At 48.8% G+C, this 16,395-nt stretch overlaps 1 protein-coding gene across 1 annotated transcript in view; it reads left to right on the plus strand.

Moving 5' to 3' along the window:
- Positions 1 to 15,516, plus strand: part of LOC118942814 (transmembrane protein 151A-like) — a 23,281-nt gene extending 7,765 nt beyond the window's left edge. The window contains exons 2-6 of the mRNA XM_036956529.1: positions 2,647 to 2,873; positions 4,373 to 4,499; positions 5,360 to 5,491; positions 13,639 to 13,778; positions 13,968 to 15,516. Coding sequence (XP_036812424.1) covers positions 2,647 to 2,873; positions 4,373 to 4,499; positions 5,360 to 5,491; positions 13,639 to 13,778; positions 13,968 to 15,213 — 1,872 coding nt within the window. The 3' untranslated portion in view covers positions 15,214 to 15,516. The remainder of the gene's footprint in view (positions 1 to 2,646; positions 2,874 to 4,372; positions 4,500 to 5,359; positions 5,492 to 13,638; positions 13,779 to 13,967) is intronic.
- Positions 15,517 to 16,395: the final 879 nt, after the last annotated feature.

The following is a 16,395-nucleotide window of genomic DNA, read 5'->3' on the forward strand; positions in this document are numbered from 1 at the left end:
CAATGACGGATACTATACTGTATTCAACACACACACACACACACACAGGTTAGGGTCAGGTTAGACTAGATACAATTTATAAGGTTAGGGTCAGGTAAGTGGTTAACATCTAAATATTGCACTACTTCTAGTGTTTCTACCTGGCCCTTAGCGACTACAAAACCTGGCACTTAGTGACCACATCACCTGGCCCTTAGCGACAGCATCACCTGGCCCTCAGCTGCACCAGGCCCTTAGCGACCGCAATACCTGGCCCTTAACAACTGCAAAACCTGGCCCTTCGTGACCACATTACCTGGCCCTTAGCGACAGCATCACCTGGCCCTCAGCTGCACCAGGCCCTTTGCGACGGCATCGAATGGCCCTTAGCGACAGCATCACCTGGCCGTTTGCGACGGCATCACCTAGCGCTTAGCGGCGGCAGTACCTGGTCTTTAGCGACGGCAGTACCTGGTCTTTAGCGACGGCAGTACCTGGTCTTTAGCGACGGCAGTACCTGGTCTTTAGCGACGGCAGTACCTGGTCTTTAGCGACGGCAGTACCTGGTCTTTAGCGACGGCAGTACCTGGTCTTTAGCGGCGGCAGTACCTGGTCTTTAGCGGCGGCAGTACCTGGTCTTTAGCGGCGGCAGTACCTGGTCTTTAGCGACGGCAGTACCTGGTCTTTAGCGACGGCAGTACCTGGTCTTTAGCGACGGCAGTACCTGGTCTTTAGCGACGGCAGTACCTGGTCTTTAGCGACGGCAGTACCTGGTCTTTAGCGACGGCAGTACCTGGTCTTTAGCGACGGCAGTACCTGGTCTTTAGCGGCGGCAGTACCTGGTCTTTAGCGACGGCAGTACCTGGTCTTTAGCGACGGCAGTACCTGGTCTTTAGCGACGGCAGTACCTGGTCTTTAGCGACGGCAGTACCTGGTCTTTAGCGGCGGCAGTACCTGGTCTTTAGCGGCGGCAGTACCTGGTCTTTAGCGGCGGCAGTACCTGGTCTTTAGCGGCGGCAGTACCTGGTCTTTAGCGACGGTAGTACCTGGTCTTTAGCGACGGCAGTACCTGGTCTTTAGCGACGGCAGTACCTGGTCTTTAGCGACGGCAGTACCTGGTCTTTAGCGGCGGCAGTACCTGGTCTTTAGCGGCGGCAGTACCTGGTCTTTAGCGACGGCAGTACCTGGTCTTTAGCGGCGGCAGTACCTGGTCTTAAGCGGCGGCAGTACCTGGTCTTTAGCGGCGGCAGTACCTGGTCTTTAGCGACGGCAGTACCTGGTCTTTAGCGGCGGCAGTACCTGGTCTTTAGCGGCGGCAGTACCTGGTCTTTAGCGGCGGCAGTACCTGGTCTTTAGCGGCGGCAGTACCTGGTCTTTAGCGGCGGCAGTACCTGGTCTTTAGCGGCGGCAGTACCTGGTCTTTAGCGACGGCAGTACCTGGTCTTTAGCGGCGGCAGTACCTGGTCTTTAGCGGCGGCAGTACCTGGTCTTTAGCGGCGGCAGTACCTGGTCTTTAGCGGCGGCAGTACCTGGTCTTTAGCGGCGGCAGTACCTGGTCTTTAGCGACGGCAGTACCTGGTCTTTAGCGACGGCAGTACCTGGTCTTTAGCGGCGGCAGTACCTGGTCTTTAGCGGCGGCAGTACCTGGTCTTTAGCGGCGGCAGTACCTGGTCTTTAGCGGCGGCAGTACCTGGTCTTTAGCGACGGCAGTACCTGGTCTTTAGCGACGGCAGTACCTGGTCTTTAGCGGCGGCAGTACCTGGTCTTTAGCGGCGGCAGTACCTGGTCTTTAGCGGCGGCAGTACCTGGTCTTTAGCGACGGCAGTACCTGGTCTTTAGCGGCGGCAGTACCTGGTCTTTAGCGGCGGCAGTACCTGGTCTTTAGCGGCGGCAGTACCTGGTCTTTAGCGACGGCAGTACCTGGTCTTTAGCGGCGGCAGTACCTGGTCTTTAGCGGCCACATTATGGACAGAGGTTTCCATTAGAACCTTCTCAACACATGGATGATCACACACACACACACACACACACACACACACACACACACACACACACACACACACACACACCATGCCTATATGTTGTGTGTTGCTGGAGCATCTAAGGTTACACACTCAGGAAATGGACTCAGGGGTGACTCTAATCTTCACTCTGTCCTGTAATTGTTTTGGGCTTTACGAGGGATTACAACATTATCATTGTGTGTTGATGTGATATTTGAATTATGAGTACCCCTCCTCTCCCGTCTAACATAACACCAGTGTCTGCTGCTGTAATCTGTGGTTTGTGAAGGATTACAACATTATCACTCACAGAGATCTATGCTGCCCTACCAAGCAAAAAAAGGCAGTAACTGCTCATTTGGTCGAAAATGAGTTAATGTCATTTTTGCAACATTAAATACGTGCTTAATCACGTGGACAAGTATCCTGCCTCTATTGTAATTGTGTTTAGGAGTAAATGGGGGTCATGTTAACAGTAACTGTATAAAGTTACTGTGAAAACCAAGGTAAATAAAAACAATTTTTCTCAGTTCCACACAATGAATAGTTACTGCCTTTTTGCTTGGTAGGGCAGTATAGCTGTTGGTGTTATATGACACTGCAATAGAAGTGAACTTGCTATTTACTTTTGTCGTCGTCGCCCCCCCCCCCCCCCCCCTAACAGCAGCGTCCCCTCCAGAAGTCCTTTGCCGCCTCTCTGTGTCGTGAGTCTCACTGGAAGTGCCTCCTCTTGACTCTTCTCATGTATGGGTGTTTCGCCATGCTGGGTTGGTGTGCTGTCTGCCGTGTGCCTGTCCTGGGCTCCGGGGAGCACGTGGTCGTCTCGGCTACGGCTGCCACCACTACCGCCGCCGCCGCCTCCTCTGACTTGCCTCAACTACACCTTGACAGGTTAGTGTGTGTTACGTTTACTTCAGTCGTCTCCCACTACCCTAAAAAAAGACAATACAGCAAATCTTTAAGACGGCAAATCTTCAAGAAATGTTCTTCAGGAAATCTTCCTTTTCTAATTTGACCCTTTTTGTGTTTTATGTTAATTATCTCTTCTTGTTTGTCGCTTTTATGGTTTTGTTTTTACTGCTGTAAATAAGTGTTAATGGGGTTTTAAATACACTTTAAATAAAGTTAAATAGACTTTAAATAAAGTTTATTGCACTTTAAATAAAGTTTATTGCACTTTAAATAAAGTTAAATGCACTTTAAATAAAGTTTATTGCACTTTAAATAAAGTTAAATGCACTTTAAATAAAGTTAAATTCTCTTTTAAATAAAGTTAAATAGACTTTAAATAAAGTTTATTACACTTTAAATAAAGTTGAATGCACTTTAAATAAAGTTAAATTCAAGTTGAATTGTGTTTGTATCCTCCATCCAGTTCAAGAGGCTATCTGTACATTCCTAAAAGCCTCTGCATGGTCAATCTGATATCTGCAGTGGCTGTACAGCATTTACTGCGATACGGTCTCTGCAAAAGTCATGGCATTCATACTTCCCGCCCCCACCTACCGTCAACCAATCATGTTACAACATTTGGGCGGCGCACAGCGATGCGGTACAGAGCTCAGTTTGGCCTCTGTCTGCCTCCAGAGGGTCCACAATTCCGTCACACCATCCATATGGAGCCTCCAAACTTTTAAATAAAGTTTGATTGTGTTTGTTTGAACATGACCTTTCTCTCTCTTTCTCCCTCCTCTAACTTCTCTTCCTTTCTACCCCTCCCCCTCCTCCTCTCTCTCTCCTCCTCTCTCTCCCTCCCCCTCCTCTCTCTCTCCCTCCCCCCTCCTCTCTCTCCCCCCTCCTCCTCTCTCTCCCTCCCCCCTCCTCTCTCTCCCCCCTCCTCTCTCTCTCCTCCTCTCTCTCCCTCCCCCCTCCTCTCTCTCCCCCCTCCTCTCTCTCCTCCTCTCTCTCCCCCCTCCTCTCTCTCTCCTCCTCTCTCTCCCTTCCCCCCTCCTCTCTCTCTCTCCTCCTCTCTCTCCCTCCCCCCTCCTCCCTCTCCCCCCTCCTCTCTCTCCCTCCCCCCTCCTCCCTCTCCCCCCTCCTCTCTCTTTCCTGCTCTCTCTCCTTCCCCCCTCCTCTCTCTCCCCCCTCCTCTCTCTCCTCCTCTCTCTCCCCCCTCCTCTCTCTTTCCTCCTCTCTCTCCCCCCTCCTCTCTCTCTCCTCCTCTCTCTCCCCCCTCCTCTCTCTCTCCTCCTCTCTCTCCCTCCCCCTCCTCTCTCTCCCTCCCCCTCCTCTCTCTCCCTCCCCCCTCCTCCTCTCTCTCCCCCTCCTCTCTCTCCTCCTCTCTCTCCCCCCTCCTCTCTCTCTCCTCCTCTCTCTCCCTCCCCCTCCTCTCTCTCCCTCCCCCTCCTCTCTCTCCCTCCCCCCCTCCTCTCTTCTCCCTCCTCTAACAGCCCATGTTCCAGTGGGTATGTGTATATTCCTCTAGCCTTCCTAGCTATGCTGTATGTGGTGTATCTAGTGGAATGTTGGCACTGTTACTCCAAGACCGCCATTTTGGCTCACGCGGAGACGGCAGAGGTACGTGACTTTGACTTTCATTTTGGTTGAGACTCTCATTGTGTTGTTATTTTGGGGAAATCTAATTGGCTTTGGTAAAGTGGGCAAGGGGTGTTTAGTAGAGTGAGTTGGGGAGACTGTGTGTGTGTCCAGGTGAGTTGGGGAGACTGACAGTGTGTGTCCAGGTGAGTTGTGGAGACTGACTGTGTGTGTGTGTCCAGGTGAGTTGTGGAGACTGACTGTGTGTCCAGGTGAGTTGAGGAGACTGACTGTGTGTGTCCAGGTGAGTTGTGGAGACTGACTGTGTGTCCAGGTGAGTTGAGGAGACTGACTGTGTGTCCAGGTGAGTTGGGGAGACTGACTGTGTGTGTGTGTGTCCAGGTGAGTTGGGGAGACTGACTGTGTGTGTGTGTCCAGGTGAGTTGGGGAGACTGACTGTGTGTGTCCAGGTGAGTTGGGGAGACTGACTGTGTGTCCAGGTGAGTTGGGGAGACTGACTGTGTGTGTGTGTCCAGGTGAGTTGGGGAGACTGACTGTGTGTCCAGGTGAGTTGGGGAGACTGACTGTGTGTGTCCAGGTGAGTTGGGGAGACTGACTGTGTGTCCAGGTGAGTTGGGGAGACTGACTGTGTGTGTGTGTCCAGGTGAGTTGGGGAGACTGACTGTGTGTGTGTGTCCAGGTGAGTTGGGGAGACTGGCTGTGTGTCCAGGTGAGTTGGGGAGACTGACTGTGTGTCCAGGTGAGTTGGGGAGACTGACTGTGTGTGTCCAGGTGAGTTGTGGAGACTGACTGTGTGTCCAGGTGAGCTGTGGAAACTGACTGTGTGTGTGTGTGTGTCCAGGTGAGCTGTGGAAACTGACTGTGTGTGTGTGTGTCCCCAGGTGTATGAGCGTGTCACAAAGCTCCAGCAGGCCACTCCCTGTATCTGGTGGAAGGCCATCAGTTACCACTACGTCAGACGGACCAGACAGGTGACCAGGTATCGCAACGGAGACGCTTATACCACTACACAGGTAAGGAGACACACACAGCTTAGCAGGAAGGGGTGAAAACCCACACCTCCAGCTCTGAGTTCAATTACACTACAACATTACCCCTGTAACCTGTCTCTCTGTAACCCCTCTACATTACCCCTGTAACCTGTCCCTCTCTACGCCCCATACAACATTACCCCTGTAACCTGTCCCTCTCTACCCCCCATACAATATTACCCCTGTAACCTGTCCCTCTCTACCCCCCATACAATATTACCCCTGTAACCTGTCCCTCTCTACCCCCATACAACATTACCCCTGTAACCTGTCCCTCTCTACCCCCCATACAACATTACCCCTGTAACCTGTCCCTCTCTACCCCCCATACATCATTACCCCTGTAACCTGTCCCTCTCTACCCCCATACAACATTACCCCTGTAACATGTCCCTCTCTACCCCCCATACAACATTACCCCTGTAACCTGTCCCTCTCTACCCCCTACAGCATTACCCCTGTAACCTGTCCCTCTCTACCCCCCTACAACATTACCCCTGTAACCTGTCCCTCTCTACTCCCCTACAACATTACCCCTGTAACATGTCCCTCTCTACCCCCCATACAACATTACCCCTGTAACCTGTCCATCTCTACCCCCCTACAGCATTACCCCAGTAACCTGTCCCTCTCTACCCCCCTACAACATTACCCCTGTAACCTGTCCCTCTCTACCCCCCTACAACATTACCCCTGTAACCTGTCCCTCTCTACCCCACCCATACAACATTACCCCTGTAACCTGTCCCTCTCTACCCCCCATACAACATTACCCCTGTAACCTGTCCCTCTCTACCCCCCCATACAACATTACCCCTGTAACCAGTCCCTCTCTACCCCCCATACAACATTACCCCTGTAACCTGTCCCTCTCTACCCCCCATACAACATTACCCCTGTAACCTGTCCCTCTCTACCCCCATACAACATTACCCCTGTAACCTGTCCCTCTCTACCCCCCATACATTACCCCAGTAACCTGTCCCTCTCTACCCCCCCATACATTACCCCTGTAACCTGTCCCTCTCTACCCCATACAACATTACCCCTGTAACCTGTAACCTGTCCCTCTCTACCCCCCATACATCATTACCCCTGTAACCTGTCTCTCTCTACCCCCCATACAACATTACCCCTGTAACCTGTCCCTCTCTACCCCCCATACAACATTACCCCTGTAACCTGTCCCTCTCTACCCCCATACAACATTACCCCTGTAACCTGTCCCTCTCTACCCCCCATACATTACCCCAGTAACCTGTCCCTCTCTACCCCCCCATACATTACCCCTGTAACCTGTCCCTCTCTACCCCATACAACATTACCCCTGTAACCTGTAACCTGTCCCTCTCTACCCCCCATACATCATTACCCCTGTAACCTGTCTCTCTCTACCCCCCATACAACATTACCCCTGTAACCTGTCCCTCTCTACCCCCCATACAACATTACCCCTGTAACCTGTCCCTCTCTACCCCCATACAATATTACCCCTGTAACCTGTCCCTCTCTACCCCCATACAACATTACCCCTGTAACCTGTCTCTCTCTACCCCCCATACAACATTACCCCTGTAACCTGTCCCTCTCTACCCCCATACAACATTACCCCTGTAACCTGTCCCTCTCTACCCCACATACATTACCCCTGTAACCTGTCCCTCTCTACCCCCATACAACATTACCCCTGTAACCTGTAACCTGTCCCTCTCTACCCCCCATACATTACCCCTGTAACCTGTCTCTCTGTAACCTCTCAATATTATATATTTTTTCCCACCTGTATTTAACCAGGTAGGCTAGTTGAGAACAAGTTCTCATTTACAACTGCGACCTGGCCAAGATAAAGCAAAGCAGTGCGACACAAACAACAACACAGAGTTACACGTGGAATAAACAAACCTACAGTCAATAACACAATAGAAAAAAAAGAAACTCTATATACAGTGTGAGCAAATAGCATGAAGTAAGGCAATAAATAGGCCATAGTAGCAAAGTAATTACAATTTAGCAAATTAACACTGGAGTGATAGATGAGCAGATGATGATGTACAAGTAGGAATACTGGTGTGCAAAGGAGCAGAAAAGTAAATAAAAACAATATGGGGATGAGGTAGGTAGATTGAATGGGCTATTTACAGATGGGCTATGTACAGCTGCAGCGATCAGTTAGCTGCTCAGATAGCTGATGTTTAAAGTTTGTGAGGGAAATATAAGTCTCCAGCATCAGCGATTTTTGCAATTAGTTCCAGTCATTGGCTGCAGAGAACTGGAAGGAAAGGCAGCCAAAGGAAGTGTTGGCTTTGGGGATGACCAGTGAGATACACCTGATGGAGCACGTGCTACGGGTGGGTGTTGTTATCGTGACCAGTGAGCTGAGATAAGGCGGAGCTTTACCTAGCAAAGACTTATAGATGACCTGGAGCCAGTGGGTCTGGCGACGAATATGTAGCGAGGGCCAGACGACGAGAGCATACAGGTCGCAGTGGTGGGTGGTGTATGGGGCTTTGGTGACTAAATGGATGGCACTGTGATAGACTGCATCCAGTTTGCTGAGTAGAGTATTGGAGGCTATTTTGTAAATGATATCGCCGAGGATCGAGGATTGTTGCGAAATAGGAAGCCGATTCTAGATTTAATTATTTTGGATTGGAGATGTCTAATATGAGTCTGGAAGGAGAGTTTACAGTCCAGACACCTAGGTATTTGTAGTTGTCCACATATTCTAAGTTGGAATTGTCCAGAGTAGTGATGCTGGGCGGGTGCAGGCAGCGAACGGTTGAAAAGCATGCATTTAGTTTTACTAGCGTTTAAGAGCAGTTGGAGGCCACGGAAGGAGTGTTGTATGGCTTTGAAGCTTGTTTGGAGGTTAGTTAACACAGTGTCCAAAGAAGGGCCAGATGTTTACAGAATGGTATCGTCTGCGTAGAGGTGGATCAGGGATCACCCGCAGCAAGAACAACATTGTTGATATATACAGAGAAAAGAGTCAGCCCAAGAATTGAACCCAGTGGTACCCCCATAGAGACTGCGAGAGGTCCGGACAACAGGCCCTCCGATTTGACACACTGAACTCTATCTGAGATGTAGTTGGTGAACCGGGCGAGGCAGTCATTTGAGAAGCCAAGGCTATTGAGTCTGCCGATAAGAATACGGTGATTGACAGATTCAAAAGCCTTGGCCAGGTCGATGAAGACGGCTGCACAGTAATGTCTCTTATCGATGGCGGTTATGATATCGTTTAGGACCTTGAGCGTGGCTGACGTGCACCCATGACCAGCTCTCAAACCAGATTGCACAGCGGAGAAGGTACGGTGGGATTCGAAATGGTCAGTGATCTGTTTATTAACCTGGCTTTCGAAGACTTTAGAAAGGCAGGGCAGGATGGATATACTGTAGGAATATAACAGTTTGGTCTAGAGTGTCACCCCATTTGAAGAGGGGCATGGCCGCAGCAGCTTTCCGATCTTTAGGGATCTTGGCCGATACGAAAAAGAGGTTGAACAGACTGGTAATAGGGGTTGCAACAATGGAGGCGGATAATTTTAGAAAGTGAGGGTCCAGATTGTCTAGCCCAGCTGATTTGTATGGGTCCAGGTTTTGCAGCTCTTTCAGAACATCTGCTATCTAGATTTGGGTGAAGGAGAAGCTGGGAAGGCTTGATGACGTAGCTGCAGAGGGTGCGGAGCTGTTGGCCAGGGTTGGGGAAGCCAGGAGGAAAGCATGGCCAGCCATAGAGAAATGCTTATTGAAATTCTTGATTATTGTGAATTTATCGGTGGTGACCGTGTTACCTAGCCTCAGTGCAGTGGGCAGCTGGGAGGAGGTGCTCTTATTCTCCATGGACTTTACAGTGTCCCAGAACTTTTTGAAGTTAGAGCTACAGGATGCACATTTCTGATTGATAAAGCTAGCCTTCGCTTTCCTGACTGACAGCGTGTATTGGTTCCTGACTTCCCTGAAAAGTTATATATCGCGGGGACTATTCGATGCTAGTGCAGTCCACCACAGGATGTTTTTGTGCTGGTCAAGGGCAGTCAGGTCTGGAGTGAACCAAGGGCTATATCTGTTCTTAGTTCTACATTTTTTGAAAGGGGCATGCTTATTTAAGATGGCAAGGAAATTACTTTTAAAGAATGACCAGGCATCCTCGACTGACGGGATGAGAATACCCGGGCCAGGTCGATTAGAAAGGCCTGCCCGCAGAAGTGTTTTAGGGAGCGTTTGACAGTGATGAGGGGTGGTCGTTTGACCACGGACCCATAGCGGATACAGGCAATGAGGCAGTGATCGCTGAGATCCTGATTGAAAACAGCAGAGGTATATTTGGAGGGCAAGTTGGTCAGGATAGTATCTATGAGGGTGCCCATGTTTACGGATTTAGGGTTGTACCTGGTGGGTTCCTTGGTAATTTGTGTGAGATTGAGGGCATCTATTTTAGATTGTAGGACTGCCGGGGTGTTAAGCATATCCCAATTTAGGTCACCTAACAGAACGAACTCTGAAGATACAGTTGAGGTCGGAAGTTTACATACACCTTAGCCAAATACATTTAAACTCAGTTTCACAATTCCTGACATTTAATCACAGTAAAAATTCCCTGTCTTAGGTCAGTTAGGATCACCACTTTATTTTAAGAATGTGAAATGTCAGAATAATAGTAGAGAGAATTATTTATTTCAGCTTTTATTTCTTTCATCACATTCCCAGTGGGTCAAACATTTCAGGTAGCCTTCCACAAACTTCCCACAATAAGTTGAATTTTGGCCCATTCGTCCTGACAGAGCTGGTGTAACTCAGTCAGGTTGGTAGGCCTCCTTGCTCGCGCACGCTTTTTCAGTTCTGCCCACAAATTTTCAATAGGATTGAGGTCAGGGCTTTGTGATACCTTGACTTTCTTTTTTTCCACAAATTTGTCAGTATGCTTGAGGTCATTTCTCATTTGGAAGACCCATTTGCGACCAAGCTTTAACTTCCTGACTGATGTCTTGAGATGTTGCTTCAATATATCCACATCATTTTCCTCCTTCGTGATGCCATCTATTTTGTGAAGTGCACTAGTCCCTCCTGCAGCAAAGAACCCCCACAACATGATGCTGCCACCCCCATGCTTCACGGATGGGATAGTGTTCTTCGGCTTACAATTCTCCCCCCTTTTCCTCCAAACATAAAGATGGTCATTATGGCCAAACAGTTCTATTTTTGTTTCATCAGACCAGAGGACATTTCTTCAAAAAGTACGATCTTTGTCCCAATGTGCAATTGCAAACCGTAATCTGGCTTTTTTTTATGGCGGTATTGGAGCAGTGGCTTCTTCCTTGCTGAACAGCCTTTCAGTTGATGTTGATATAGGACTTGTTTTACTGTGGATATAGATACTTTTGTACCTGTTTCCTCCAGCATATTCACAAGGTCCTTTGCTGTTGTTCTGGGATTGAGTTGCGTTTTTCGCACCAAAGTACGTTCATCTCTAGGAGACAACGCTTCTCCTTCCTGAGCGGTATGACGGCTGCGCGGTCCCATGGTGTTTATACTTGCATACTATTGTTTGTACAGATGAACGTGGTGCCTTCAGGCATTTGGAAATTGCTCCTAAGGATGAGCCATACTTGTGGAGGTCTACCATATTTTTCTGAGGTCTTGCTGATTTCTTTAGATTTTCCCATGATGTCATGCAAAGGGGCACTGAGTTTGAAGGTAGGCCCTGTTATACATCCACAGGTACACCTCCAATTGACTCAAATGATGCCAATTAGCCTATCAGAAGCTTCTAAAGCCATGACATCATTTTCTGGAATTTCCCAAGCTGTTTAAAGGCACGGTCAATTTAGTGTATGTAAACTTCTGACCCACTGGAATTGTGATACAGTGAATTATAAGTGAAATAATCTGTCTGTAAACAATTGTTGGAACAATTCCTTGTGTCATGCAGAAAGTAGATGTGCTAACCGACTTGCCAAAACTATAGTTCGTTAACAAGAAATTTGTGGAGTGGTTGAAAAACTAGTTTTAATGACTCTATCCTAAGTATATGTACACTTCCCACTTCAGCTGTAAGTGTGTAATTCACATATGGTGTCCATTACACATATGGTGTAATTCACATATGGTGTCCATTACACATATGGTGTAATTCACATATGGTGTCCATGGTGTCCATATGGTCTCCAGCTGGGAGCTGAGGGGGGTCTATAACAGGCAGCAACAGTGAGAGACTTATTTCTGGAGAGATTCATTTGTAAATTTAGAAGCTCAAACTTTTGGGCCATAGACCTGGATAGTAAGACAGAACTCAGGCTATCTCTGCAGTAGATTGCAACTCCTCCCCCTTTGGCAGTTCTATCTTGATGGAAAATGTTGTATTTGGGGATGGAAATCTCATAATTGTTGGTTGCCTTCTTAAGCCAGGAATCAGGGAGTGTGCTAAAGCAGTGAGTAAAACAAACTTAAGCAGCAGGCTTCGGATGTTAACATGCATGAAACCAAGGCTTTTTCAGTTACATAAGTCAACAAATGAGAGCAGCTGGGGACACGCAGGGTCCGGGTTAACCTCTACATCACCAGAGGAACAGAGGAGGAGTATGATGAGGGTACGGCTAAAGGCTATCAAAACTGGTCGTCTAGTGCGTTGGGGACAGAGAATAAAAGGAGCAGATTTCTGATCATGGTGGGATAGGTTCAGGGCATAATGTACAGACAGGGGTATGGTAGGGTGTGGGTACAGTGGAGGTAAACCCAGGCAATGAGTGATGATAAGAGAGGTTGCATCTCTGGACGTAGTTATGATGGGTGAGATCACAGCATGTGTGGGAGGAGGTATCTGAGGCATGTAGAGTGGGACTAGTAGCTCCACAGTAAACTAAAACAATGATAACTACCCTAAACAACAGTGTACAAGGCATATTGACATTTGAGAGAGACATAAAGCGAGGCATAAAGCAATCACAGGTGTTGATTGGGAGAGATAGCTAAGACAACAACGGGTGTCCTGTAATCTGTCTCTCTGTAACCCCACTACATTACCCCTGTAAGCCCTCTACATTACCCCTGTAACCCCTCTACATTACCCTTGTAACCTGTCCCTCTATAACCCCTCTACATTACCCCTGTAACCCCTCTACATTACCCCTGTAGCCCCTCTATATTACCCATATAACCCCTCTACATTACCCCTGTAACCCCTCTACATTACCTCTGTAACCCCTCTATATTACCCATATAACCCCTCTACATTACCCCTGTAACCTGTCTCTCTGTAACCCCTCTACATTACCCCTGTAACCTGTCTCTCTGTAATCCCTCTACATAACCCCTGTAACCCCTCTACATTACCTCTGTAACCCCTCTACATTACCCCTGTAACCTGTCTCTCTGTAACCCCTTTACATTACCCCTGTAACCTGTCTCTCTGTAACCCCTCTACATTACCCCTGTAACCCCTCTACATTACTCATGTAACCCCTCTACATTACCCCTGTAACCTGTCTCTCTGTAACCCCTCTACATTACCCCTGTAACCTGTCTCTCTGTAACCCCTCTACATCACCCCTGTAACCCCTTTACATTACCCATGTAACCCCTCTACATTACCCCTGTAACCTGTCTCTCTGTAACCCCTCTACATTACCCCTGTAACCTATCTCTCTGTAACCCCGCTACATTACCCCTGTAACCCCTCTACATTACCCATGTAACCCCTCTACATTACCCCTGTAACCTGTTTCTCTGTAACCCCTTTACATTACCCCTGTATCCTGTCTCTCTGTAACCCCTCTACGCCTGTAACCCCTCTACATTACCCCTGTAACCTGTCTCTCTGTAACCCCTCTACATTACCCCTGTAACCTGTCTCTCTGTAACCCCTCTACATTACCCCTGTAACCTGTCTCTCTGTAACCCCTCTACATTACCCCTGTAACCCCTCTACATTACCCCTGTAACCTGTCTCTCTGTAACCCCTTTACATTACCCCTGTAACCTGTCTCTCTGTAACCCCTCTACATTACCCCTGTAACCTGTCTCTCTGTAACCCCTCTACATTACCCCTGTAACCCCTCTACATTAACCCTGCAACCTGTCTCTCTGTAACCCCTCTACATTACCCCCTGCGACCTGTCTCTCTGTACCAGGTGTACCATGAGAGGGTTAACACCCACGCCTCCAGCTCTGAGTTTGACTACGGTCGTCACCGGGTTAAAGACGTCTCCAAAGAGCTCCAGGGACTTCAGGAGCATCCGGCTGTCAGGCTCCGCTTCACCAAGTGTTTCAGGTGAACACACACACACACATTTGAAATTATAGATATTATTTTACAAAGCATTGTTGAAAATTCAGAAAAATATACTTTTCTTGTGAGTTGAGTTTCCCACTTTTAGACTGGTTTGTCATACTGGAAAAGCGCTATGAAATCCAATCCGTCAGTGAATCAATCAATGAATCAATTGTTCCTCCGTTTCAGTTTCGCCAGCGCCCGTGCGGAGGCTGCATACCTCACCCAGCGAGCACGCTTCTTCGGAGACAACGAGGGTCTGGACGATTACATGGAAGCGCGAGAGGGGATGCATCTAAAGAACGTTGATTTCCGGGAGCATATCCTGGCGTTCCCGGACCCAACCCGGCAACCGTGGTATTCCCGACCCCGGGTCTTCTGGCTAGCCTCAGTGTTCCTCTTCTCCTGGCCGCTCCGGGTCGTGTCGGAGTACCGCACGGCGTACGTACACTACCACGTGGAGAAACTCTTCGGAGAGGAGACGATCCGTGAGGACGGAGGAGGCGACGGAGTGACGGAGAACGGAGGAACGACGGGAGGAGAGAGGAGCGTCAACGGCGGGTCGAGCTACAGAGCGATATCGCGGGTGAACACAGTGGACATGACGGAGCTGGAGTGGCATATTCGCTGTAATCAACAAATGGTTCCTTCGTATTCCGAAGCTCTTCTCATGGACTTGGAGAGAGAGAGTAATGGAGGAGTTAGTGGAACAGGAGAAACTAACACCACCACCTCCACACCTGGAGCTCCAGGCTCAGACCCCATCCAGGGGGGCATCCCAGCTGGTATGGCCCACCCAGTGGCCTTCTCTTCGGCTTACCTCCTCCAGAGCTGCCCCCGGTGCCGGAGAACCACGTCCAGCTCCAGCCTACCGTCCAGGCTAAGGGCACCGACAGGGAATCAAGCTCTGCTGAACGGCACCGTGGCTGAGATGAGGGTGAACGGCGTAGGGGGTGGCGGGGGAGGGCAGGGAGGAGGAGGAGGAGGGAGGTTAGTGTTGAGTCGTAGTGGGTTCTCTCTAGGGAGAACACGGCCGAGACCGGCGAGTCTGCTTCACTCTCGTAGTATGGGGGGAGGACTGGGGGGAGGACTGGGAGGAGGACTGGGAGGAGGACTGGGAGGAGGACGTGGGGAGGACGGAGGAGGAGGAGGAGGAGGGTTACTGGGGTTAGGGTCCCGGCAGGGTCAGGATGATGAGGAGGAGAGTCGAGGAGTGCTGGAAGGAGAGAGGGATGAAGAACAGGAGGAGGAGGAGGAGAGAGATGAGGAAGCAGCGCATGAGGGAGGAGGAGGAGAGGTAGATGAGGGGGTGAGGGAGGGAGAGAGAGATAGACCTCCGTCTTATCACGATGCGTTTTTCTTCCCGGTGTTGATCGTACACGGAGAGGAGAGCTGCCACGGTGGAGATGATGTGATGGACATAATAGTAAACTAACAGAAAACAAAGAGATTAAATAAGAGATCAAATTTAAATAGATTGATTGTCATAGTCTGACAGTGGAAAGAAGGGATATTGTAGTACAGGACAAGAAAGAGGGGGATGTTGGAGAGAGAGAGGTCTGATAATATGACAGAGATAGAGAGGTCTGATAATATGGCAGAGATAGAGAGGTCTGATAATATGACAGAGAAAGAAAGGTCTGATAATATGACAGAGATAGAGAGGTCTGATAATATGACAGCGATAGAGAGGTCTGATAATATGACAGAGATAGAGAGGTCTGATAATATGACAGAGATAGAGAGGTCTGATAATATGACAGAGAGATAGAGAGGTCTGATAATATGACAGAGAGAGAGAGGTCTGATAATATGACAGAGATAGAGAGGTCTGATAATATGACAGAGATGGAGAGGTCTGATCATATGACAGAGATAGAGAGGTCTGATAATATGACAGAGAGATAGAGAGGTCTGATAATATGACAGAGAGAGAGGTCTGATAATATGACAGAGAGAGAGAGGTCTGATAATATGACAGAGAGAGAGAGGTCTGATAATATGACAGAGATAGAGAGGTCTGATAAAATGACAGAGAGAGAGAGGTCTGATAATATGACAGAGAGATAGAGAGGTCTGATAATATGACAGAGATAGAGAGGTCTGATAATATGATAGAGAGAGAGGTCTGATAATATGACAGAGATAGAGAGGTCTGATAATATGACAGAGATAGAGAGGTCTGATAATATGACAGAGATAGAGAGGTCTGATAATATGACAGAGAGAGAGAGGTCTGATAATATGACAGAGATAGAGAGGTCTGATAATATGACAGAGATAGAGAGGTCTGATAATATGACAGAGATAGAGAGGTCTGATAATATGACAGAGATAGAGAGGTCTGATAATATGACAGAGAAATGCAGACCGAAAGACTTGCAGAAAAAGACCATGTGGGAGAGAAATAGAGGGGGAGAGGGAGAGGGAGAGAGGGAGAGGGAGAGGGAGAGGGGGAGAGAGGGAGAGAAGGAGAGGGAAGTTTTAAATGGAGGGTAGTAGACTGAACATTGGAATGTTTTCCAGATACAATATATATGCAAGGATATTGTCTGAGTATGTTGTTTTACAGATTTCAAGGACACTGTAGGAGGCAGACACTGTAGGAGACAGACAC

The sequence above is a fragment of the Oncorhynchus mykiss genome, chromosome 21 (genome assembly GCF_013265735.2).
Source record: "Oncorhynchus mykiss isolate Arlee chromosome 21, USDA_OmykA_1.1, whole genome shotgun sequence".
Classification (NCBI taxonomy): domain Eukaryota; kingdom Metazoa; phylum Chordata; class Actinopteri; order Salmoniformes; family Salmonidae; genus Oncorhynchus; species Oncorhynchus mykiss.